The sequence below is a fragment of the Hyaena hyaena genome, unplaced genomic scaffold, assembly GCF_003009895.1.
Source record: "Hyaena hyaena isolate Hyena2069 unplaced genomic scaffold, ASM300989v1 scaffold_464, whole genome shotgun sequence".
Lineage (NCBI taxonomy): Eukaryota > Metazoa > Chordata > Mammalia > Carnivora > Hyaenidae > Hyaena > Hyaena hyaena.
In genome coordinates, this window is record NW_024081096.1 from 474,909 (window position 1) to 493,975 (window position 19,067).

Here is a 19,067-nt window from a genome sequence, read left to right on the forward strand (position 1 = left end):
CGTACTGTGTTCAGATTTTGGTTTCTAAATACTACACTCCAGTGAAAGGAATAAGGAATTCTTTGGGGGAAATGACTGATTTCAGGACTGGGACAGAGAAAAGTATAAGATGGACTCAGGACTCCTTTTTGAACCAGAAAGTAAGGAATCACTCAATTAAGAAGGCATGTCAAAAGGTACAGGAGGTCAGCTAGAAGGGGCCTCTGCTGGTTAAATCGTGGACAGTTTGAGCATTAATGTAATTAATGAGAGTATTGGATACAACTCATTAGATAAATAGGAATTTGTGTGTGTGTGTACGCGCGCGTGTGTGCACGCGCACATGCTCCTGTGCATGATTGTTGGCATCTGTACATACATGGCATGCACATGTCTGTATATGTGTTCATACTTTGTCTATTGTACTTTGCCTTTTTGAGCTTCACAGATACTGTGTTTTTTACAAATTGAAGGTTTGTGGCAACCTATGTCACACAAGTCTATTGGTGCTATTTTTACGATAACAGTTTAATTTGTGTCTCTCTCTCAGATTTTGGTAATTCTTGCGATATTTCAAACTTTTTCATTATTATTACATTTGTGGTGCTGATCTGTGATCAGTGATCTTTGATGTCATTATCCAGTTGTTTTGGGGTGCCACAGATTGTGCTCCTATATGATAGTGAACTTAATGAATGTTGTGTGTGTTCTGACTGCCCCACTGACCAGCTGTCTGCACCCCCATCTTTCTCCCCCTAGGCAGGCCTCCCTATTCCCTGAGACACAACAATATTGAGATTAGGCCAGTAAATAACCCTATAATAGTTTCTAAGGGTTCAAGTGAAAGGAAGAATCACACATTAAATAAAAAGCTAGAAATGATTAAGCTTAGTGAGGAAGACATGTCAAAAGCCCATATGGGCTGAAAGCTACACCTCTTGTGCCAAACAGCCATGTTGTGAGTGCAAAGGAAACGTTCTTGAAGGAAATTAAAGCTGCTACTCCAGTGAACACATGAATAAAAAGAAAGTGAAACAGTCTTGGGTTGCCTAGGTGGCTCAGTCAGTTAAGCATCTGACTGGATCTCAGCTCAGGTCTTGATCTCAGGGTCATGAATATAAGCCCCACTTTGGGCTCTGTGCTGGATGTGAAATGTGTTGGGGAAAAAAGGGAAACAGTCTTAATACTGATAAAGAGAAAATTTCAGTGGTTTGGATAGAGGATCATATTGGCTATAACATTCCCTTAAGCCAAAGACTAAGCCAGAGCCAGGCCCTAACTCTCTTCAATTTTGTGAGGTCTGAGAGAAGTGAAAAAACTGCAGAAGACAAGTCGGAAGCTAGCAGAGAACGTTGGTTCATGAAGTTTATGGGAAGTGCCAGATGAAGCAGCAAGTACTGATGGAGAAGCTGCAGCAAGTTATCCAGAAGGTCCTGCTAGGATTAATTCATGAAGATGGCCTCAACTAAACAGCAGATTTTCTATGTAGATAATGCCTGGCTTCAAAGGACAGGCTGACTCTCTTGTTTAGAGGCTAATGCAGCTGGTGACATTAAGTTGAAGCCAGTGCTCGTTGACCATTCTGAGAATCCTAGGGCCCTTAAAAATTAGACTAATTCTACTCTTACCTGTGTTCTATAAATGGAATAACAAAGCCAGGGTGACAGCACATTTATTTACGGCATAATTTACTGAATATTTTAAGCCCTCTGTTGAGACCTAGGTGGCATTAAGAACATTTGTGAACTATGGGAAGAGGTTAAAATACCAATATAAGCAGGAGTTTGGAAGAAGTTGTTTTCAACTCTTACTGATGACTTTGATGGGTTTAAGACTTCAGTGGAGGAAGTAACTGCAAATGTGGCAGAAATAGCTGGAGAACTAGAATAAGTAGATAGAGCCTGAAGGTGGGGTGGAATTGCTACAATATCATGATAAAATTTTAACAGAGGAGTTGCTTTTCATGTATGAGTAAAGAAAATGGTTTCTTGAGATGGAATCTATCCCGGTGAAGCTGCCATGAAGATTTGCTAAAATGACAACAAAGAGGTTAGAATATTCCATAACTTCAGCTGATAAAGCAGCAGCAAGGTTTGAGAGGATTGAGTCCAATTTTGAGAGAAGTTATGTTGTGGGTGAAATGCTACCAAATAGCACTGCATCCTGCAGGGAGATTTTTCATGAAAGGAAGAATCATATGATGTGGCATATATCATTGTTGCCTTCTTTCAAGAAATTGCCACAGTCGCCCCAACCTTCAGCAGCCACCACCCTCAACAGTCAACAGACATCAACATCAAAGCAGGACCCACCACCAGCAAAATGATTATGACTCACTAAAAGCTCTGAAGATGGTTAGCATTTTCTTTTAGCAATAAAGTGGTTTTTATTTAAAATATGTACTTTGTTAAGACAATTCTATTGCACACTTAATAGACTACAGGATAGTGTAAGCAGAACTTTGATATACACTAAGAAGCCCAAACATTCATGTGACTTGCTTTATTGCAATATTCCCATTATTGCAGTGGCCTGGGACCACACTGTCTTGGAGGTATTTATGTGTGTAAGTATTCTACACACAGATGCACATTGAGAAAGAAGATCTTTGGGAGTCGTCACTAAACAAAGTGACAAAGGAGGCAAATAAATAAACTCAGGCTATAATCAGTATTAAAATTGGGGACAAGAAGTCCTGGAGGCTTGAGAAACAGGAAGGGAAGAGGGAACTGGCCATTAAGAAATGAGTTCTACCTTTCCTGCAATCCTGCATTTTGTTCTAGCGCATAAATTTTATTTTATTTTTTTTAACTCTCAGCTTGTTTTTAAAATAAGCTTTTGAAGATAAGTTTTCCCCTTTGCAGTCTACATTTATCAGACTCCTATTCTTCTAAAAAATGTGTATCGTTCTACCATGTTTCTATTCTAGGACCCTCAGTAACCCCTTTTCTTGTAGGGAGGAGAGGGGAGCAATTTCAATAAAATTTTTTTATCTCTGCTCTCCACAGTTTCACATCAGCAGTTTTTTGGTGTTAATACAGTTATTTTAGAGTATGGATAAAATAAATGCCCAGAAGCTTGGCTGTGCTGACTCATCATGCTTGCCTTGGTAATTTTGTCACTTCACCCTGCATATACGTTTTCAGGATAGCCGTTTGACAGATATTGGCATGCCAAGTCTCCTGGGTTTCAGAAATGTGATTTATTTCTTCAGATAGCAAAGACATTATTTGTATGCGAGATTCCTCCCCCCTTCCTTTATCTGAGAAGAAATACCATTTCAAGTGCAATTGCTGTGACCTGGAAAAGATGACTTCATATTTATTAGTTTGCAGAGAAGTATTAAGTATTTTCAGATTCTGAGCACTTAATAGTGCTGGTATAATAATAAAGAGTCAGGTTGATTGTGCAAAGGAAAGACTTCTCAGATGTTTTATGACCTATTTTTTAAAATCTAAAATTTATTAATATTGTGAGACATGGAGGTAGAAATTCTTACATTCAATAACACCAGTTATTCTTGGTGTTAGGAAGCTTCAAAAGTAAATAATCTCTTCTTGGCTAAGATTTCTATTAGCTATTCTACCACTAATATTTTTCTTTGAGCGATAATCTTAACAAAGAGATACACTGGAAAGGAAGGGTATATTTTGAGAAGTTTATAGAACAATCCTGAAAATTTAATTATGGTTATCCAGAGACTTAAAGATGTACATCAAAAAACTCACATGAAAACTTAAAACTTATATGTGTTCTTTATTTCAGACACGGAATCGTTTTGAAGGAACAAGGTCAGAAGTAGAAGAGCTTATGAACAAAATCAGACAGAATCCCAAGGACCACAAACGGGCAAGTCAGTTCACGGCAGAAGGCTACCTGTATGTACAGGAAAAAAGTAAGAGGACCCCCAGCAGTGGTGAATGACCGATGAAAAATTATTTTAAAACTATTACTGGAATTACTTGATTTTTGGAATAATTATTCCTACCACTTCCTCTGTCCCTCCTGTCCTAGGAGGTATATTTTATATTTTGGGAGAAAACACATTCCTGCTCTAGGAAGGGGAACGTGAAATGAGGAACTCAAGGAGCACCGTGATTTCTAGCTGCACCCCCAAAATCTGTACCGTACTTTGCTAACACTTGCTTGTGAGGATGCCAGAGCTTGGTATAAGGCTGAAAGCAAGGCGAGGTATTATCTTTTTCCTCCTTTGCCTTCACCCCCATCATTCTCACCTACACACACGCATAGGCGCATTCATATACATATGCACACCCTCCTCCTCCCACAACTCCTTCTCCATGTTAAAGTCAAGAGGGACATATTCCTCCTATTCCTTTGCATCATTGCTTTCCACACCAATCTGAGATCATTTGTTCTTGCTAAAATTATCAGGGTGATTGCAGATGGCTATACAAAATATTCCTAGGTGGCATCCTAACTTATCTCACCGAATTTTTAGTATTGTTGCACTCCGTGAATATGCAGTGCATAGAGTGTCCTTATTTCGAAAATTAAGGCACCTAAAAATTCTTTAAAACTTTTGACAGTTTGGTCTTATTTTAACCATTCAGATCTTAAACTTCTTCAACTGTGGAACCTGAGTACTATTTGGTAGAAAGAAGGAGAATGTGAAAAGGTTTCTGTATTTGTGACCTTCCTGCCTTCCCACACTTCACCGCCGTCTGAGTGCTTTACAGTTTTCACTAAGTGTGACTGATTTTACAGGACTTTCCAACTGACCACTTCATAGGAGGGTGTCCTCGCGGGCTAGCTAAGGGATATCTGTGCTGCAAGTTGAAGCTGATGCATATGCAGTCGGCAGAGTGCTGGTTCTTTTTCCAGTTGTCCTTATGTAATCTGGACTGCCATAGTCTTCATGTCTCATGAAAAGGATTTACATGGCGAGCAGAACTCTATTTTTCTGACACTTTAGCTTTTTAATGAATTTCTTTTCAATGAACTTGAAAGGACTAAACGTGTAGAGTAGAGACAGAAGTATAGAATTTTTGTGTTACATGCCCAAGTGCAAATCACAGGAAACTTTAATTTTTAGATTCATAACTGTTGCTCAACTTAACTGGCTTTGAGAGGAATTGGGCTGAAAATAGTTCGCAAAACAGAACGAAAACCATAGTGGCAAAATTCTTCTCTTGTTAACTGTGTGCCAGGCACTGTGCTAAGCTTTTTATACAACTTGTCTCACTTAATCCACTAAAAAGCCTTATGAAGTGTATGGTGCTATTATTACCCCATTTACCACTGAGAGAATGAAAGTACCATTGAAAAAAAGAGAGGTAAATAACATTCCTTAGATATACAGGTCCTGAATGCTGGCATTGTCAGTCTGTGTCCTGCTCTCTAGTGTATTACCTGGACCATGGATGCTGTGAAAAGTCTGTATGCTGGGTCAGATGGGAGTCAGGAGAGGATAGTGGCTTAATTAGTGGGGAGACCTTGGTATCTGGGGCCAGAGACTCTGATTTGAGTTAGGCTTTGTTACTTCTTGGGCATTTGGTCTAAGCTTAAATTTTTTTTAATTAAAAAGACCATAACATACCATCCTCCTTCAAAGTTTTTTCTTAGTATTTTTTCTTTTCTTAAATAATTTATTGTCAAATTGGTTCCCATACAACACCCAGTGCTCATCCCAACAAGTGCCTCCTCCATGCCCATCACCCACTTTCTTCTCTCCCCCACCCCCACCAACCCTCAATTTGTTCTCAGTATATAAGAGTCTTTTATGGTTTGCCTCCCTCCCTGTCTGTAACTTTTTTCCCCCTTCCTCTCCTTCATGGTCTTCTATTAAGTTTCTCGTGTTCTACACATGATGAGAACATACGGAATTTGTCTTTCTCTGACTGACTTGTTTCACTTCCATGCACATTATTGTGAAAGACCAGATTTCATCCTTTCTCATTGTCAAGTAGTATTCCATTGTATATGTAAACCACATCTTCTTTATCCATTCATCAGCTGATGGACATTTAGGCCCTTTCCATGATTTGGCTATTGTTGAAAGTGCTGCTATAAACATTGGGGTGTATGTTCCCCTATGCATCAGCACTCCTATATCCCTTGGGTAAATTCCTAGCATTTTTCTCAGTATTAAGTGAAATATCTGCACAATATGTTTTGAACCATAGAATAGGATACCATTGCTAGCCATTCCTAACACACACACATCAGTGGCTCCTGAATTCTGGTCTTTGCACTCAAGATGGTCTGAGGTAGGATTACTGTGGTCTAGTAACCCCTTTTAAGCCTCCACTGTCCCTAAGACAATGTGGTCACTTTTTCCTAAAATTTGGTGGATTCCTTTTGAATGAGTCCTTTTCTCTCTCCTAAGCTTGTCCTTGATTTTTAGGTATAGAAGGCTTGTTTGCAGATGTAATGATTGTGACAAAGCAAGTTACTTGCTTTTTTAAAGTTGATTTTGAGAGAGAATGATCACATGCACATGAGTGAGCATGAGAGCAGGGGAGTAGCAGAGAGAATTGCAAGCAGGCTCCGTGCTGAGCCTGATGTGGGGCTCAATGAGATCATGGCCTGAGCCAAAATCAAGATTCAGATGTTTAACTGACTGAGCCATCCAGATACTGTGTTACTTGCTTTTTTTTTTTTTTTTTAATATCTTTACTTGGTAAAAGAGAATTGTCAACCTCTAGGTGGCCTAACTTTGTTATAATTGGAGTTTTACTCCATGTGAAACTCAAGATTGTGAAGTACTCCTGACGTAGACCACTGTTTTCTAAGAGCTCTGATGGTGATAGTATTGACTCTACATGAGGTAAAGAGTGGTTCTGAGAATGTTCTGGTCAGATGTAGATAGCCCACCTCTCCGTTCTTCATTTTTCATTTTAAAGCTTACCTTTACCATCATTAGTAAGGGCAGCTGCCTACCAGGTGCTAGAGTGGACTCAGAACTCTTGAGATGCTACACGAGATTCTTTTTCTCAGCTTTGTGATTCTGTGATTGTATCATTTTGAGAGGCCAGAACCGAATCCAAAACCATCACATACATTGAATGGAATCCTTGAAATCCTTGTGAGCTCTGAATACCTAGAAATAAACAAAACATATAGTTCACAATTAAGACATTCTTAGGTGTGAGATAACAGTCCTGCAGACTGAAAACTATGTCTTTGACTCATTGCTCTATTGCTGAAAAGTATTGAATGTTCTCTCATGATCTTTCTGAGCCTTCTTATTTTCTCTACTTTTTTTTTTTTTTTTTAATTGGAACCTACATTGTTGCCGGTTTGTCTCCGTGAGCTCTATTAGTTACTGCTTATTGGGTTTTTCCTCTTCAGTAATGTGTTTGACACTCTGTGTATCTGCTTGTTTATGACGAAAAAGATAAAGATCTATTTCTCATTGAAGGGCCTGCTCCATTTGGTTCCAGTTGGGTCAAACACTACTGCATGTATCGGAAAGCAGCCAAGAAGTTCAACATCATCCCATTTGAACACAGATCTGGGGGGAAACTTGTAAGTATTTGATTATATGTTTGTCTATTCTATGTGACAGGTAATTTTGAGGCTCACATTTTAATGGCATATATACTCATTAATGAGAAATACATTGTATTTTGTTTTTAGGATTCAAATCTTTGTTTTCCTTTCTTCCTAAATACAATAGGCCAGTAAATAAGAATCCTTTTGGTTTTGATTTGAAATGTATGGGTTTTTATGGTCAGGACTAGAATCCTTTTATGCCAGGGTTATTAGAGGATGCATGAACACATAGAAGAAGCTTTCACTACTCTGTGTTCTGTCAAGTCAGTGTTCACACAGACTGGATGTGCACACATGTATTCACAGCCTGAAAACATTATACAGTAGGTAATCTATAATTAATTATATTGTTTTCCATTTAGATTTACAGAGTTCTCACGTAGGCGGTTCCCATTTATTTCCCACAGAAATAAGTAGCAAAACAACACATGATAGCAAGAAGACCTCAGGAGTTTGCTGTGTAGAAAAGATGATCGTTAGTTGGGTTTTAAATAGAAACTGCAGCTCATACCAATAATCTATAGTCTGGAGACAAAGCTCTTCCACCAGTATTGAACATAATTGGTAACATATTAAAAAAAAAAAAAGGTGAACTCATTGCTTGCTGGGTGGATGGGCATGATTTTGCTTTGCTGAATATAGAATTAACCCGAGTTCATTTCTATTTATGTATACTTTGCATCTTCCTGAAAAATATTTAAAGCAGCTTATAGTATAAACATAGTTTTGTAACAAACATGGAAAATCAGGGCCATGGAGAAGAGGAGAAAGTGAGGATATCGCTTTTTTTTGTTTTTTAAAAAGATGTTTATTTTTGAGAGAGAGCGGGAGGGAGGGAGGTAACGCTCACAAATAGGGGAGGGGCAGAAAGAAAGGGAGACAGAGAATTCCGAGCAGGCTCTGTGTTGTCAGAGCTGAGCCTGACATGGGATTCAAACTCACCAACCATGAGATGATGATCTTAGCCAAAATCAAGAGTTAGATGTTTAACTGACTAAGCTACCCAGGTGCTCTGTGAGGATACCATTTTCTCTCTCTCTCTCTCTCTCTCTCTCTCTCTCTCTCATGTTTGTTTATTTTTGAGAGAGAGGAGCGTGCGCACGTGTGTGGGGGAGGGACAGAGAGAGAGAGGGAGACACAGAATCTGAAGTAGGCTCAAGGCTGTCAGCTGTTAATACAGAGCCCTATATGGAACTCAAACCCACAAACCACGAGATCATGACCCGAACTGAACTAGGACACTTAACCTACTGAGCCACCCATGTGCCCCAAGGATATCATTCTAAAAAGGCTGATGGGGTTAAGATTGAGCATGAGGTTTGAGTATTGTCATGAGTCAGTACTAACTCAAATGGTAAGACATGTCTGCTTAGAGAGGTTCTTCTGTTAGACCACCAAATAATAAAATATACATTTTAGAATATAATGACTGTAATATTTAGAATATTGGTATATTTTAATATTTGTTGAATATTACTTGGAGGCTCTCATATTTAGAAAATGTCAGAATATTCTAGAAGTATGTACTCAGAGTTCTTACAATTTTTACTCAGTACCCATGTTCCTGTATTGCTTCTGTCTCCCTTGGGTGGTTTAGTGAGGTAAAATAGTACCATATTAAAACAAATTAAGTAAAGATAAATTCAGGGTGATTCACTAAGGAAACAAAAACCTACATTGATTGAGTGGTCTAGCTTTTGATGATCACAGTAGCTGACCTAGGGCCTTTTGACATACACTTTTTAGGAAGATTCATATGGAATTGAAGATTTTGTAGGTCAAAAACTGTCACATATTGACTATTTCATATGGTATAAAGTAATGTGAATTAAAAACAAATGATTCTTTTAAAAAGCACTATAAGAGAATAACAAATATTCTAACATTTGGAAGCCTTATATTAATCTACCTTTTAAAATTAGTGCTCATGAGGTCTGGTTTAGTGTTACTGTAATCAAAGAAAGATCTAGAAAACCTTAAGGAAAAGAGGATGATAAAAATTAATAAGATTATACATAGTGTTTAAACTCATTTGGAAGAGAACAAGAAAAAGGGACTTAAAATCTTGAATTTTATGCTCCTTCCCACCTCAATATAGGATTCTTCAATGTGTCTATGTTTATATTGTAGTTTCTGAGAATGTTTAAAATGATTATTTTCAGGGGGATGGAGAGGTGTTCTTTTTGAAAGAATGTACCAAGAGGCATACTGACTCCATTGACAGAAGGTTTTGTTTTGATGTAGAAGCTGCTGACCGGTAAGTTATTAGAATTATGGCACTTAATGAAAGAATCCTATAAAAAATGATTTAAAAAATGGAGGTTAATTGAAACTGAGATTTCCTTGGCCTGAAAGAATGTTATCTTGTTACATTTCCAGGCTTTGTGTTCATTTTGGCTTGTTTAGTTTTTGTCTCTGTGTTTAGCTGAGGAATGATAGCTTGATCTTGGCTGAAGTTGGAGCTCTTCTAACCAATAATTTAAAAATTACCTTGGAGCATCTAATTGTCGACCCAAGCAAGCCTGATTTGTGGCACTGAAAGAATAATGAATGAAAGTGAGAAAGTAAGTGACAAAGTTGACAAGAGATAGTGGGCTGTTAATACAGAACAGTATTGGGGCGCCTGGGTGGCTTAGTCGGTTGAGCGTCCGACTTTCACTTAGGTCATGATCTCACGGTTCGTGGGTTCGAGCCCCGCATCGGGCTCTATGCTGACTGCCAGCTCAGAGTCTGGAGCCTGTTTCAGCCCGTGACTCCCTCTCTCTCTGACCCTCCCCTGCTCACGCTGTCTCTCTCTCTCCTAGAAATAAATAAAACATTAAAAAAAAAAATACAGAACAGTATTTATTCATTTTTGTGTGTGGAAATTTTCAGTTGTGTATATTTTGTAGGTGATGGAGGGTCGTAGGCAAACTGTTTATTCAAAGACCAGTAATTTTTTTCCTTGGATGACTTTCAGTTATTATAAAAGAATCTTTGCTGGAGAGGAGAAAGAAAAAAAATTGTCCAATAATATTACTACTTGTCTGGCATTTATTTCTGTGTTCTGTTGCGCTAAGGAAAATCCTGATACTTACAGAATATATCTTTCATAGTGTCTGACAGTATGGTCGTTCCTTGACAGTCCTGGTTTTGGCAACACTGGTCTTTAGAGAAAGCTGTTTCGTGGTTGTATAATATAAGTTTACAATATGAGATTTCTGTAACAAAAGTTCATTTCAGGTCAGATGCAAAAGTAATTAATGCTTCCCTTTCCCTTAGATGATGTGACCAAGTCTATGGGGTTGGTGCAGAGAGGGAAGAGCTATGCTTTACTTTACAATAAATGAATTGAAGAGCAGGTGCATAAAAGTGTGCCATTAAGTGCCATGATAAATATGGTACTACCATGAAAAAGGCAGGCACTTTAATAAGCATTTTGCCAGGAGTGGGGAAAAAAATGAAAGAGGATGTTATTGTGGAAGATGTTAAATTTCAAGCCAGCAAGGACTGGTTCAGATACCTTAAGAAGAGATTCAGGTTGTCTAGGGCAACTTGAACATAAGTGTGTATATGACCATGGTGGGCATTTACTGAGTCCTAAGTGCCTGACAGTTCTCTCAGTTCTGTGCTTTGTTGGATGTTGGAGTAGGAAGTGAAGTAAGGGAAGTGAAGGAAGGGAAGGTTTCTGGCTTAAGCAACTAAGTGGTGCCATTTACTAAGATGGAAAACCAAAGCGGTCTAGGGATGGAGGACGATGAATTCATCTGTGGTCATGTTGAGTTAGATTGTGGTGGGTCATTCAATAAGAAGGCCATTGGCACCTAGGACATTGATCTGAGGATTAACGCAGCAGTCTACATAACTTGAGCCACAGAGCTCAGGAGGTACATGGTGTGGAGAGTTGAACTGGGGGAGAGAAAAGCTACAGAAAGTAGGTCACTGTTTTTGCAGAGAGAGGAGAGAAATGAGAAAGGGGTAGAGAGTGGTGTGTGGATTGTGCAAGAAAACCGTCCCCTCACAGTTGCTGGAGAGAAGGAGTGAAAACACTCATAGGGGACTGAACAAGAAATCTGTTCCCCAAAACCATTGACAGAAAGAAAGCAAAGGGTTTCAGTACCACCAGGATTCTATAAACAGTGGAGTGCAGAGTCTGAAGTTCCAGAGCTTGGTGCCCGGCAGTGCTCTGGTGAGAAAGCAAGGCAAATCTCCAGGAGCAAGCAGTGTGGTCTGCAGGGTCTGTGTGTCACAAGGAGAGAAGCAGTTTTCCTGCTTGGAGTGCGTTTGGTAGAGGCCAGACAGCCTCCCCACAGGCAAAGGTCCCAGTGGACCCCAGAGAGCAGCCACGTGTGCTAGTATTGGGCCAAAGACACCAGAATGTGGTGAAACTTGACATTGGCTGTGTGTTATGATTTGCCATAATCTCTGAACCTCTGCCACTGTGCAGTTGCACAAATATTTTCTGGGACAAGCCAGCACTGAGCCATTGCTCAGTGAGACCCTCCCCCAGAGAGTGGGCAGGGGTCCAAGCCACAGGGGTTTCTGAATCATGTGGTTTTGAGACACAATCCCATCTGAGATAGAACTCTGGAGGGAGGTGCCGCTTGGCAGGTGGATGGCTTGGACATGGACAGGGTAGAGGGGGGGAAGTGAGATGGAAGCCTGAGACAAAGGAGAGGTGCTTGGTCATGAGTGAGAGTGCAAAGTTCCTGTGCAAGAGACTGGGGAGCTGGTGAAACCATTTCCATCTCTCCTGTACATGTGCACCACACTGATCCACTCCAGTAAGCTGAGCAGTGCTACCTACTGGAGAATGGATCCATTACACCAAGTCCTGCCCAACTGTGCCTTCCAAGCACATTCCCTAGAAGATGAGCACAAGTCAGTCCACCTGCTTCATGTACGGATTATAGAGGACTTCATAGTTTAAGGCCTGGGGGAAACTGAATGTAACTTCATTTAGGTTTCATTCTGTTTGTTGGTTCATTTATTTGCTTATTTTCTTTGCATCTGTTTTTGCTTAAATTGTTTTTCCTTTTTTTTCTTTCTTCCTCATTTTTGGATACAGAAATTTTTAGTTTCATTACTTTTATTCTATTTTGTTTTATTTCATTTTATTCAACTTTATTGTATTTTAATTTTTAAATTTTTTCTTACCTTTTTTTCCCTTTTCTTTCCCTTTTTTCTCTATTCTATCAAGTATCCTTCAGCAAGTAGACCAAAACACATGTAGGATCTATCTTCCTTTACTTGATTTTTTGTTTTGTCTTTCATTTTAATTTTTTAATTTTTAATTTTATTAATTTTTTTCTTCCTCCAAAATGACAAAATGAAGGAATTTACTTGAAAAGAAAGAACAGAAAGAAATGACAGCCAGGGTAGTAATCAACACGGATATAAGCAAGATATTTGAACTAGAATTTAGAACCACAATAATAATAATACTAGCTGAGGTTGAAGAAAAGCATAGAATCCCTTTCTGTGGAGATAAGAGAAAGAAAATCTTGTCAGGACAAAATGAAAAGTGCTGTAACTGAGATGCAATCTTGAACGGATGCTATGACAGCAAGAATGGGTAAAGCAGATCAGTGAATCAGCGATTTAGGAGATAAAATTATGGAGAATAATGACGCAGCAAAAAAGAGGGAAACAAATGCAAAAGATCATGATACAAGACTTGGAGAACTCAGTGACTTATTAAAAAGAAGTAACATCTGAATCATAGGAGTCCCAGAAAATGGAGGGAGAGAAAAAGGGGCAGAAGGTTTATGTGAGCAAATTATAGTGGAAAACTTTCCTAATCTGGGGAAGGACAAAGACCTCAAAATACAAGAAACACAGAGAACTCTCATTAGATTCAACAAAAACCAGCCATCAACAAGGCATATCAGTCAAATTCACAAAATAGGCAAGGAAAGAATCATGAAAGCACCAAGGGGAAAAAAGTCCTTAACCTATAAGGGAAGACGGATCAGGTTTGCAGCAGACCTATCCACAGAAACTTGGCAGGCCAGAAAGGAGTGGCAGGATCTAGACAATGTGCTGAATGGAAAAAATAAGCAGCCAGGAATGCTTTATCCAGCAAGGTTGTCATTTAGAATAGAAGGAGAGAGAGAGAATTTCCCAGACAAAAACTAAAGGAGTTTGTGACCACTAAACCAGCCCTACAAGAAATTTTAAGGGGGACCCTTTGAGTGGAGAAAAGACAAAACAAAATAAAAAGAACAAAAGCAACAAAGGCTAGAAAGGACCAGAGAACACCACCAGAAACACCAAGTCAACAGGCAACACAATGACACTAAATTCATGTCTTTCAGTACTTACTTTAAATGTCATTGGACCAAACACTTTAATCAAAAGACATAGGGTATCAGAATGGATAAGAAAACAAAATCCATCTATATGCTGCTTACAAGAGACTCATTTTAGACCTAAAGACACTTGCAGATTGAAAGTAAGAGGATGGAGAACCATCTATCACGCTAATGGTCATCAAAAGAAAGCCAAAGTAGCCATGCTTATATCCAACAAACTAGATTTTAAAATAAAGACTGTAACAAGAAATGAAGAAAGGCATTATATTGTAATTCAGGGGTCTATCCACCAAGAAGATCTAATAGTTGTAAACATTTATGTCCCCCATAGTGGAAACACACAAATATATAAGTCAATCACAAACATAAATAAACTAATACATGGTAATACCATAATAGTTGGGGACTTCAACACCCCACTTACAGCAATGGGCAGATCATCTAAATGGAAAATCAACAAGAAAACAATGGCTTTGAATGACACACTGGACCGGATGGACTTAACAGATATATTCAGAACATTTCATCTTACAGCAGCAGAATACATATTCTTCTCAAGTGCACATGAAACTTTCTCCAGAGTAGATGACATACTGAGTCACAAATGAGCCCTCAACAAATACAAAAAGATCGAGATCATACCTTGTATATTTTCAGACCACAACACTATGAAACTTGAAATCAACCACAAGAAAAAATTTGGAAAGACCACGAATACTTCGAGATTAAAGAACATCTTACTAAAGATTGAATGGATTAACCAAGAAAGTAAAGAGAAAATTAAAAAGTATATAGAAGCCAATGAAAATGAAAACACAACAGCTCCAAACCTCTGGGATACGGCAATGGCGGTCATAAGAGGAAGCAATCTAGGCCTTTCTAGAGAAGGAAGAAAGGTCTCAAATACACAACCTAACCTCACACCTAAAAGAGCTGGAAGAAGAACAACAAATAAAGCTCCCAAAGCAGAAGATAGGAAATCATAAAGATTGGAACAGAGATCAATGATATCTAAAAAAACAAAATAAAACAAAACACAACAAAACAAAAACAAAACAGTAGAACAGGTAAATGGAACCAGGAACTGGTTCTTTGAAAGAATTAACAAAATTGATAACTCCCTCGACAGATGACTCAAAAAGAATAAGGAAAGGACTCAAATAAAATCACGATTGATTTTTTTAAAATGTTTTGTTTATTTTTGAGAGACAGAGAGAGACAGCATGAACTGGGGTGGGTCAGAGAGAGAGGGAGACAAAGAATCCGAAGACAGGCTCCGGACTCTGAGCTGGCAGTCAGCACAGAGCCTGATGCGGGTCTCAAACCCACAAACTGTGAGATCATGACCTGAGCCAAAGTCAGATGCTTAACAAACTGAGCCACCTAGGCGTCCCTGGGTTTTTTTTTTTTAACTGTTTATTTTTGAGAAGGTGCAGGCAGGGAGTGGCAGAGAGAAGGGAACGGGGGTAGAGAGCCTGATGTGGGGCTCGAACTTGCAAACTTCAAGATCGTGACCTGACTCGAAGTCAGATGCTCAACTAGTTGAGCCACTTAGGTGCCCCTCAGCTATTGCTTTTTAAATGTTATTTCCTGTGGTTGTCTTTTCTTTCTCTGTCCATTCACATGGTTTTATCCTCAAAGTATATTACTCTATAGACTGTATTTTTCTTTTTTTCTATGTTGTGAAATGCTTTTAGAATCTTCAGCTCCTTATACATCTCCAGTTCTCCTTTCATAATTTTTGGTGATTTTGATATTGCTTTAGATGATCCTTTAGTGCCTTTGCCTCTTGCCTCCTTGAACTCCTCTCCTTCAGCCATTTTGTCCTTTACCCTACCTCAGCCATTCATTGTCACAGTCATTGTTTAGATCTTGTCATTACAAGGACTGGCAACTCCTCTAGGATCTCAACTGCAAGACTTTCTCTTTCTGACACTATCTTCTAGTACTTTCTTTTCTGGTAAGTTATCCTTAGATTCTCTCTATTGTTAGTTTCCATACACCCTCACTTCCTTCTTCACCTAGTTTAATTTCACAGTCAATCATTACAGTCATCTTTTAAATAGAGTATTGCTCCTCTCTTTCTTTATAGACTTGCTGTAAGTAAGTAACTTAAGTAAGATTCACCTCTGCCTTCTCTCTTCCTAGAGAGAGATATTAAACCAGGTCTTTGCTGATAGTTTTGTGTCCTATTTAGTTGTGAATGTAGAAGCAATTAGAAGAGATCATTCACTGACTTTATACCCGCTCCATCATAGTGTGTGGATACCCTGCCCTTCGTCCGTCATTCTGTGAGCTGGGTTCCTGAGGCCAGCGTCTCTGTTCACTTGTTTCTCATTGTGTCTCTCTCTCATCCTGTCTCTGCTATTCCCCAATATCAGTCAAGCAGTCTTCTTTCTTGTTAACACGAAGGTTGCCCTTTCTACTGGATTATTCTCATCAGCAAACAAAATCCTCTTTTTCAGCCATCTTGAAAAAACGCCCCTGCCATCACCAATGAAAAACTCTTGTTTTGACCGGTCTTCCCTTTTGTCTGCTGCCCATTTCTGTCCTCTCATAAACAACAAAACTTCCTCAAAAGCTGTTATTTTAAGGTCTCAAATTTCCTTCTTCCTATTCTCTTTCGAGGGGCCTCTGCCCCTCCTCACCACTGCGCTTGTGTTTGTCAAGCCATCATCCTCTCCGTGTGCTGCATCCAACGGTCACCTCTCCTGTCCTTCCTGTTCTTTGCTGGCAGCAGCACCTGACATGGCCAGTCAGACTCTCCTCGTGACATACTTGCTTTAGTTGTTCTAAAACGTCACGCCTGCCTGTTTGTTTTCTCCCCCTTCAATGGCTTTTCATTGTTTAGGCTCCTTTACAGGTTCTCATTTCTCGGACCTCTGGATATTGGGGTTCTCTTGTGTTCATCCAGGAGCTCTTCTCATTTTAACCCTTATGATCTTGTCTGGTTTCATGGCTTTAAATGCCATCGTTATGTTAGTAACTCCCAAATTTATTCTATCGGGATCTTTTCCCTGAATTTGAGGTTCTTATCTAGCTGAAAACTCAGTATTATTTCTGGGATCTCTAATAAGCATTTTGGACAGTGCAGAGATGGGAGAGATTTTTTTTTTAATTTTTCAAGAATTTTTGGAACAAAAAAGATCTCTTTATGGGATCCGGCATTTTATATAGGTATACTGAATCTTTCATAAATGCTAATATCCTAGAAATATTTTTTCAAAATTAATACATAGTTACTGTAATATAAACGTCACACCTTACTGTTTGTTTTCTCTCCCCTCATTGGCTTTTCATTGTTTAGGCTCCTTTGCAGGTTCCCACTTCCCAGACCTCCTGATATTGGGGTTCAAAGAACTTTTTCTATAGCTCTTAACTTGGAAAATAACTTTCTTTTTGTACCTGTCTCCTTGAGTTTTTAGGATTATGGTTCTTTTGAGTTAAATTATAGACTCCTGTTGTCTATGCTTATTTCCTCATTTCTGAAAAGGGAAACAGGTTTGATGTTACCAATGGATAGTATAATTGGGGCCTTAGGTTCCTGCCAGGCCCCTCTGTCAATGTGTTACTGATAGTCTCCCACTTTTGGAGCAAAGCCTGGAGTGTGAGTGTACTTTGAGATCTCTACCCTAATTCTGGGGTTTTGAAAAGGCTTATTTAGTGAAGAGTTTGCATGAGGTAGTCTCTTCTCGTCTATTTCTCTGATTCCTGGCCAGCTAGACTCCTGGGAATTATAAGTAATTTGTTCCTTGTCTATTAGATTATGAATTCCACGAGGGTAGAAACCCTGCTATAGGATTACTTGGTACTGCGATACCAAATGTAATGCTTTATATGTGGTGGGCATTCACCAAATTTGTACTGAATTAAATGAAATTGAATTGTTGCTTAGAAGTGACAGAACTGGGATTAGATTCAATCAAGCAACTGTCAGTCAACAGTTCTTTTCTTCTGTACCACACTGCAGTGCTGTGAGCTCTAACCTGTTTTGGAGCAGGTGGGTATCATAAATGGGTTTCTGATGGAGTTTGTAAACAATTCCTATTGGGTACCTACATATAGTAATTTCATAGTTGATTGCATATGTTTAATATAAACATATTTTATCTCCTTTCCTGGTATTGGTTTTTGCTGTTTTTTATTTCTTGGATTGGAAAAGCGGTCAGGTAACATTGTGACAACAGGTAATACTTCATAAACTGCAGAATGGAGCCTGGGCTTGCATTTGATTTATGCAGATATAAATCAAGAGCTTTCATGTAATTGTTGCATGAGTGTAGATCAGGTTTGATTGCACATAACAGAAAAAACTCAGGATGGCTTAAATAATGCAGAAGTTTATTTTTTTCTTTTATTTGAGAAAGCCTAGAGGAGTTGAGATCAGGATGGGCGTCATGTCTCCTGATGTCAGATCTTACTCCTTCTTGTGCATGATTTTTTCCCCAGTCACCTGAGGTACACGATGCCTGGTCCCACTTATATGACACTGTCTTTTGTAGGAGCACTTTCCAGAGATTGAACATGGCTCTTTTGATCATGTAACATTAACCTGAATGGAGTTGTATGGTTATACCTGGTTGCAAGGGAGGCTGGGAAATGCTGAAACAGGGAGATTGTGTCTTTTGTTACCAGGCATCCATGTGCTATTGTAATACTTGGGGAATCTATCACTGAAATGAAGGAGAGAATGGTTGGAGATGGAGGTCCAACTGGCCATTACCGCTTTGATTATCAATGTAAAATGGATATGTGCTTCATTTTCCTCCTTTCAGTTCACCAGTTTACTTTGACTATTTCAGCTAAGAATATTTAGGAACACATGTGCTGAGAATACCATCCAAAAAGTGAAAAGGCAGCCCACAGAATAGGAGAAAATAGTTCAAATGGTATATCTGATGAAGGACTTGTATCCAGAAAATATAAATAACTCTTAACAAGTCAATAATTAAAGGACAAGTAACCCAATTAAAAATGGGCAAAAGATTTAAATTTGACTTTTTTTTTCAAAGAAAATACACAAGTGGCTGATAAGCACATGAAAAGATGCTTAACAGCATTAACCATTCAGGAAATAAAACCCACAATGAGGTACCACTTTGCACCCACTAGGATGACTATAATTAAAACATCAGATAATAACTAGTATTGGTGAGGATGTGGAGACGTTGGATCTGTCATACACGGATGGTAGAAATCTAAAAGAGATTGTAGATTTGGGAAGCAGTTTGGCACTTCTTCAAAAAGTTAAAGCGTTAAGTTATCATGTGACTCAGA

The 19,067-nt window shown here is 38.8% G+C and overlaps 1 protein-coding gene across 1 annotated transcript in view; it reads left to right on the forward strand.

The window, feature by feature from the left end:
- The window catches only part of ARHGAP10 (Rho GTPase activating protein 10), a 321,883-nt gene that overhangs the window by 135,475 nt on the left and 167,341 nt on the right, over positions 1-19,067 (forward strand). Inside the window, exons 8-10 of the mRNA XM_039253774.1 lie at positions 3,745-3,874; positions 7,364-7,470; positions 9,660-9,754. Coding sequence (XP_039109705.1) covers positions 3,745-3,874; positions 7,364-7,470; positions 9,660-9,754 — 332 coding nt within the window. The remainder of the gene's footprint in view (positions 1-3,744; positions 3,875-7,363; positions 7,471-9,659; positions 9,755-19,067) is intronic.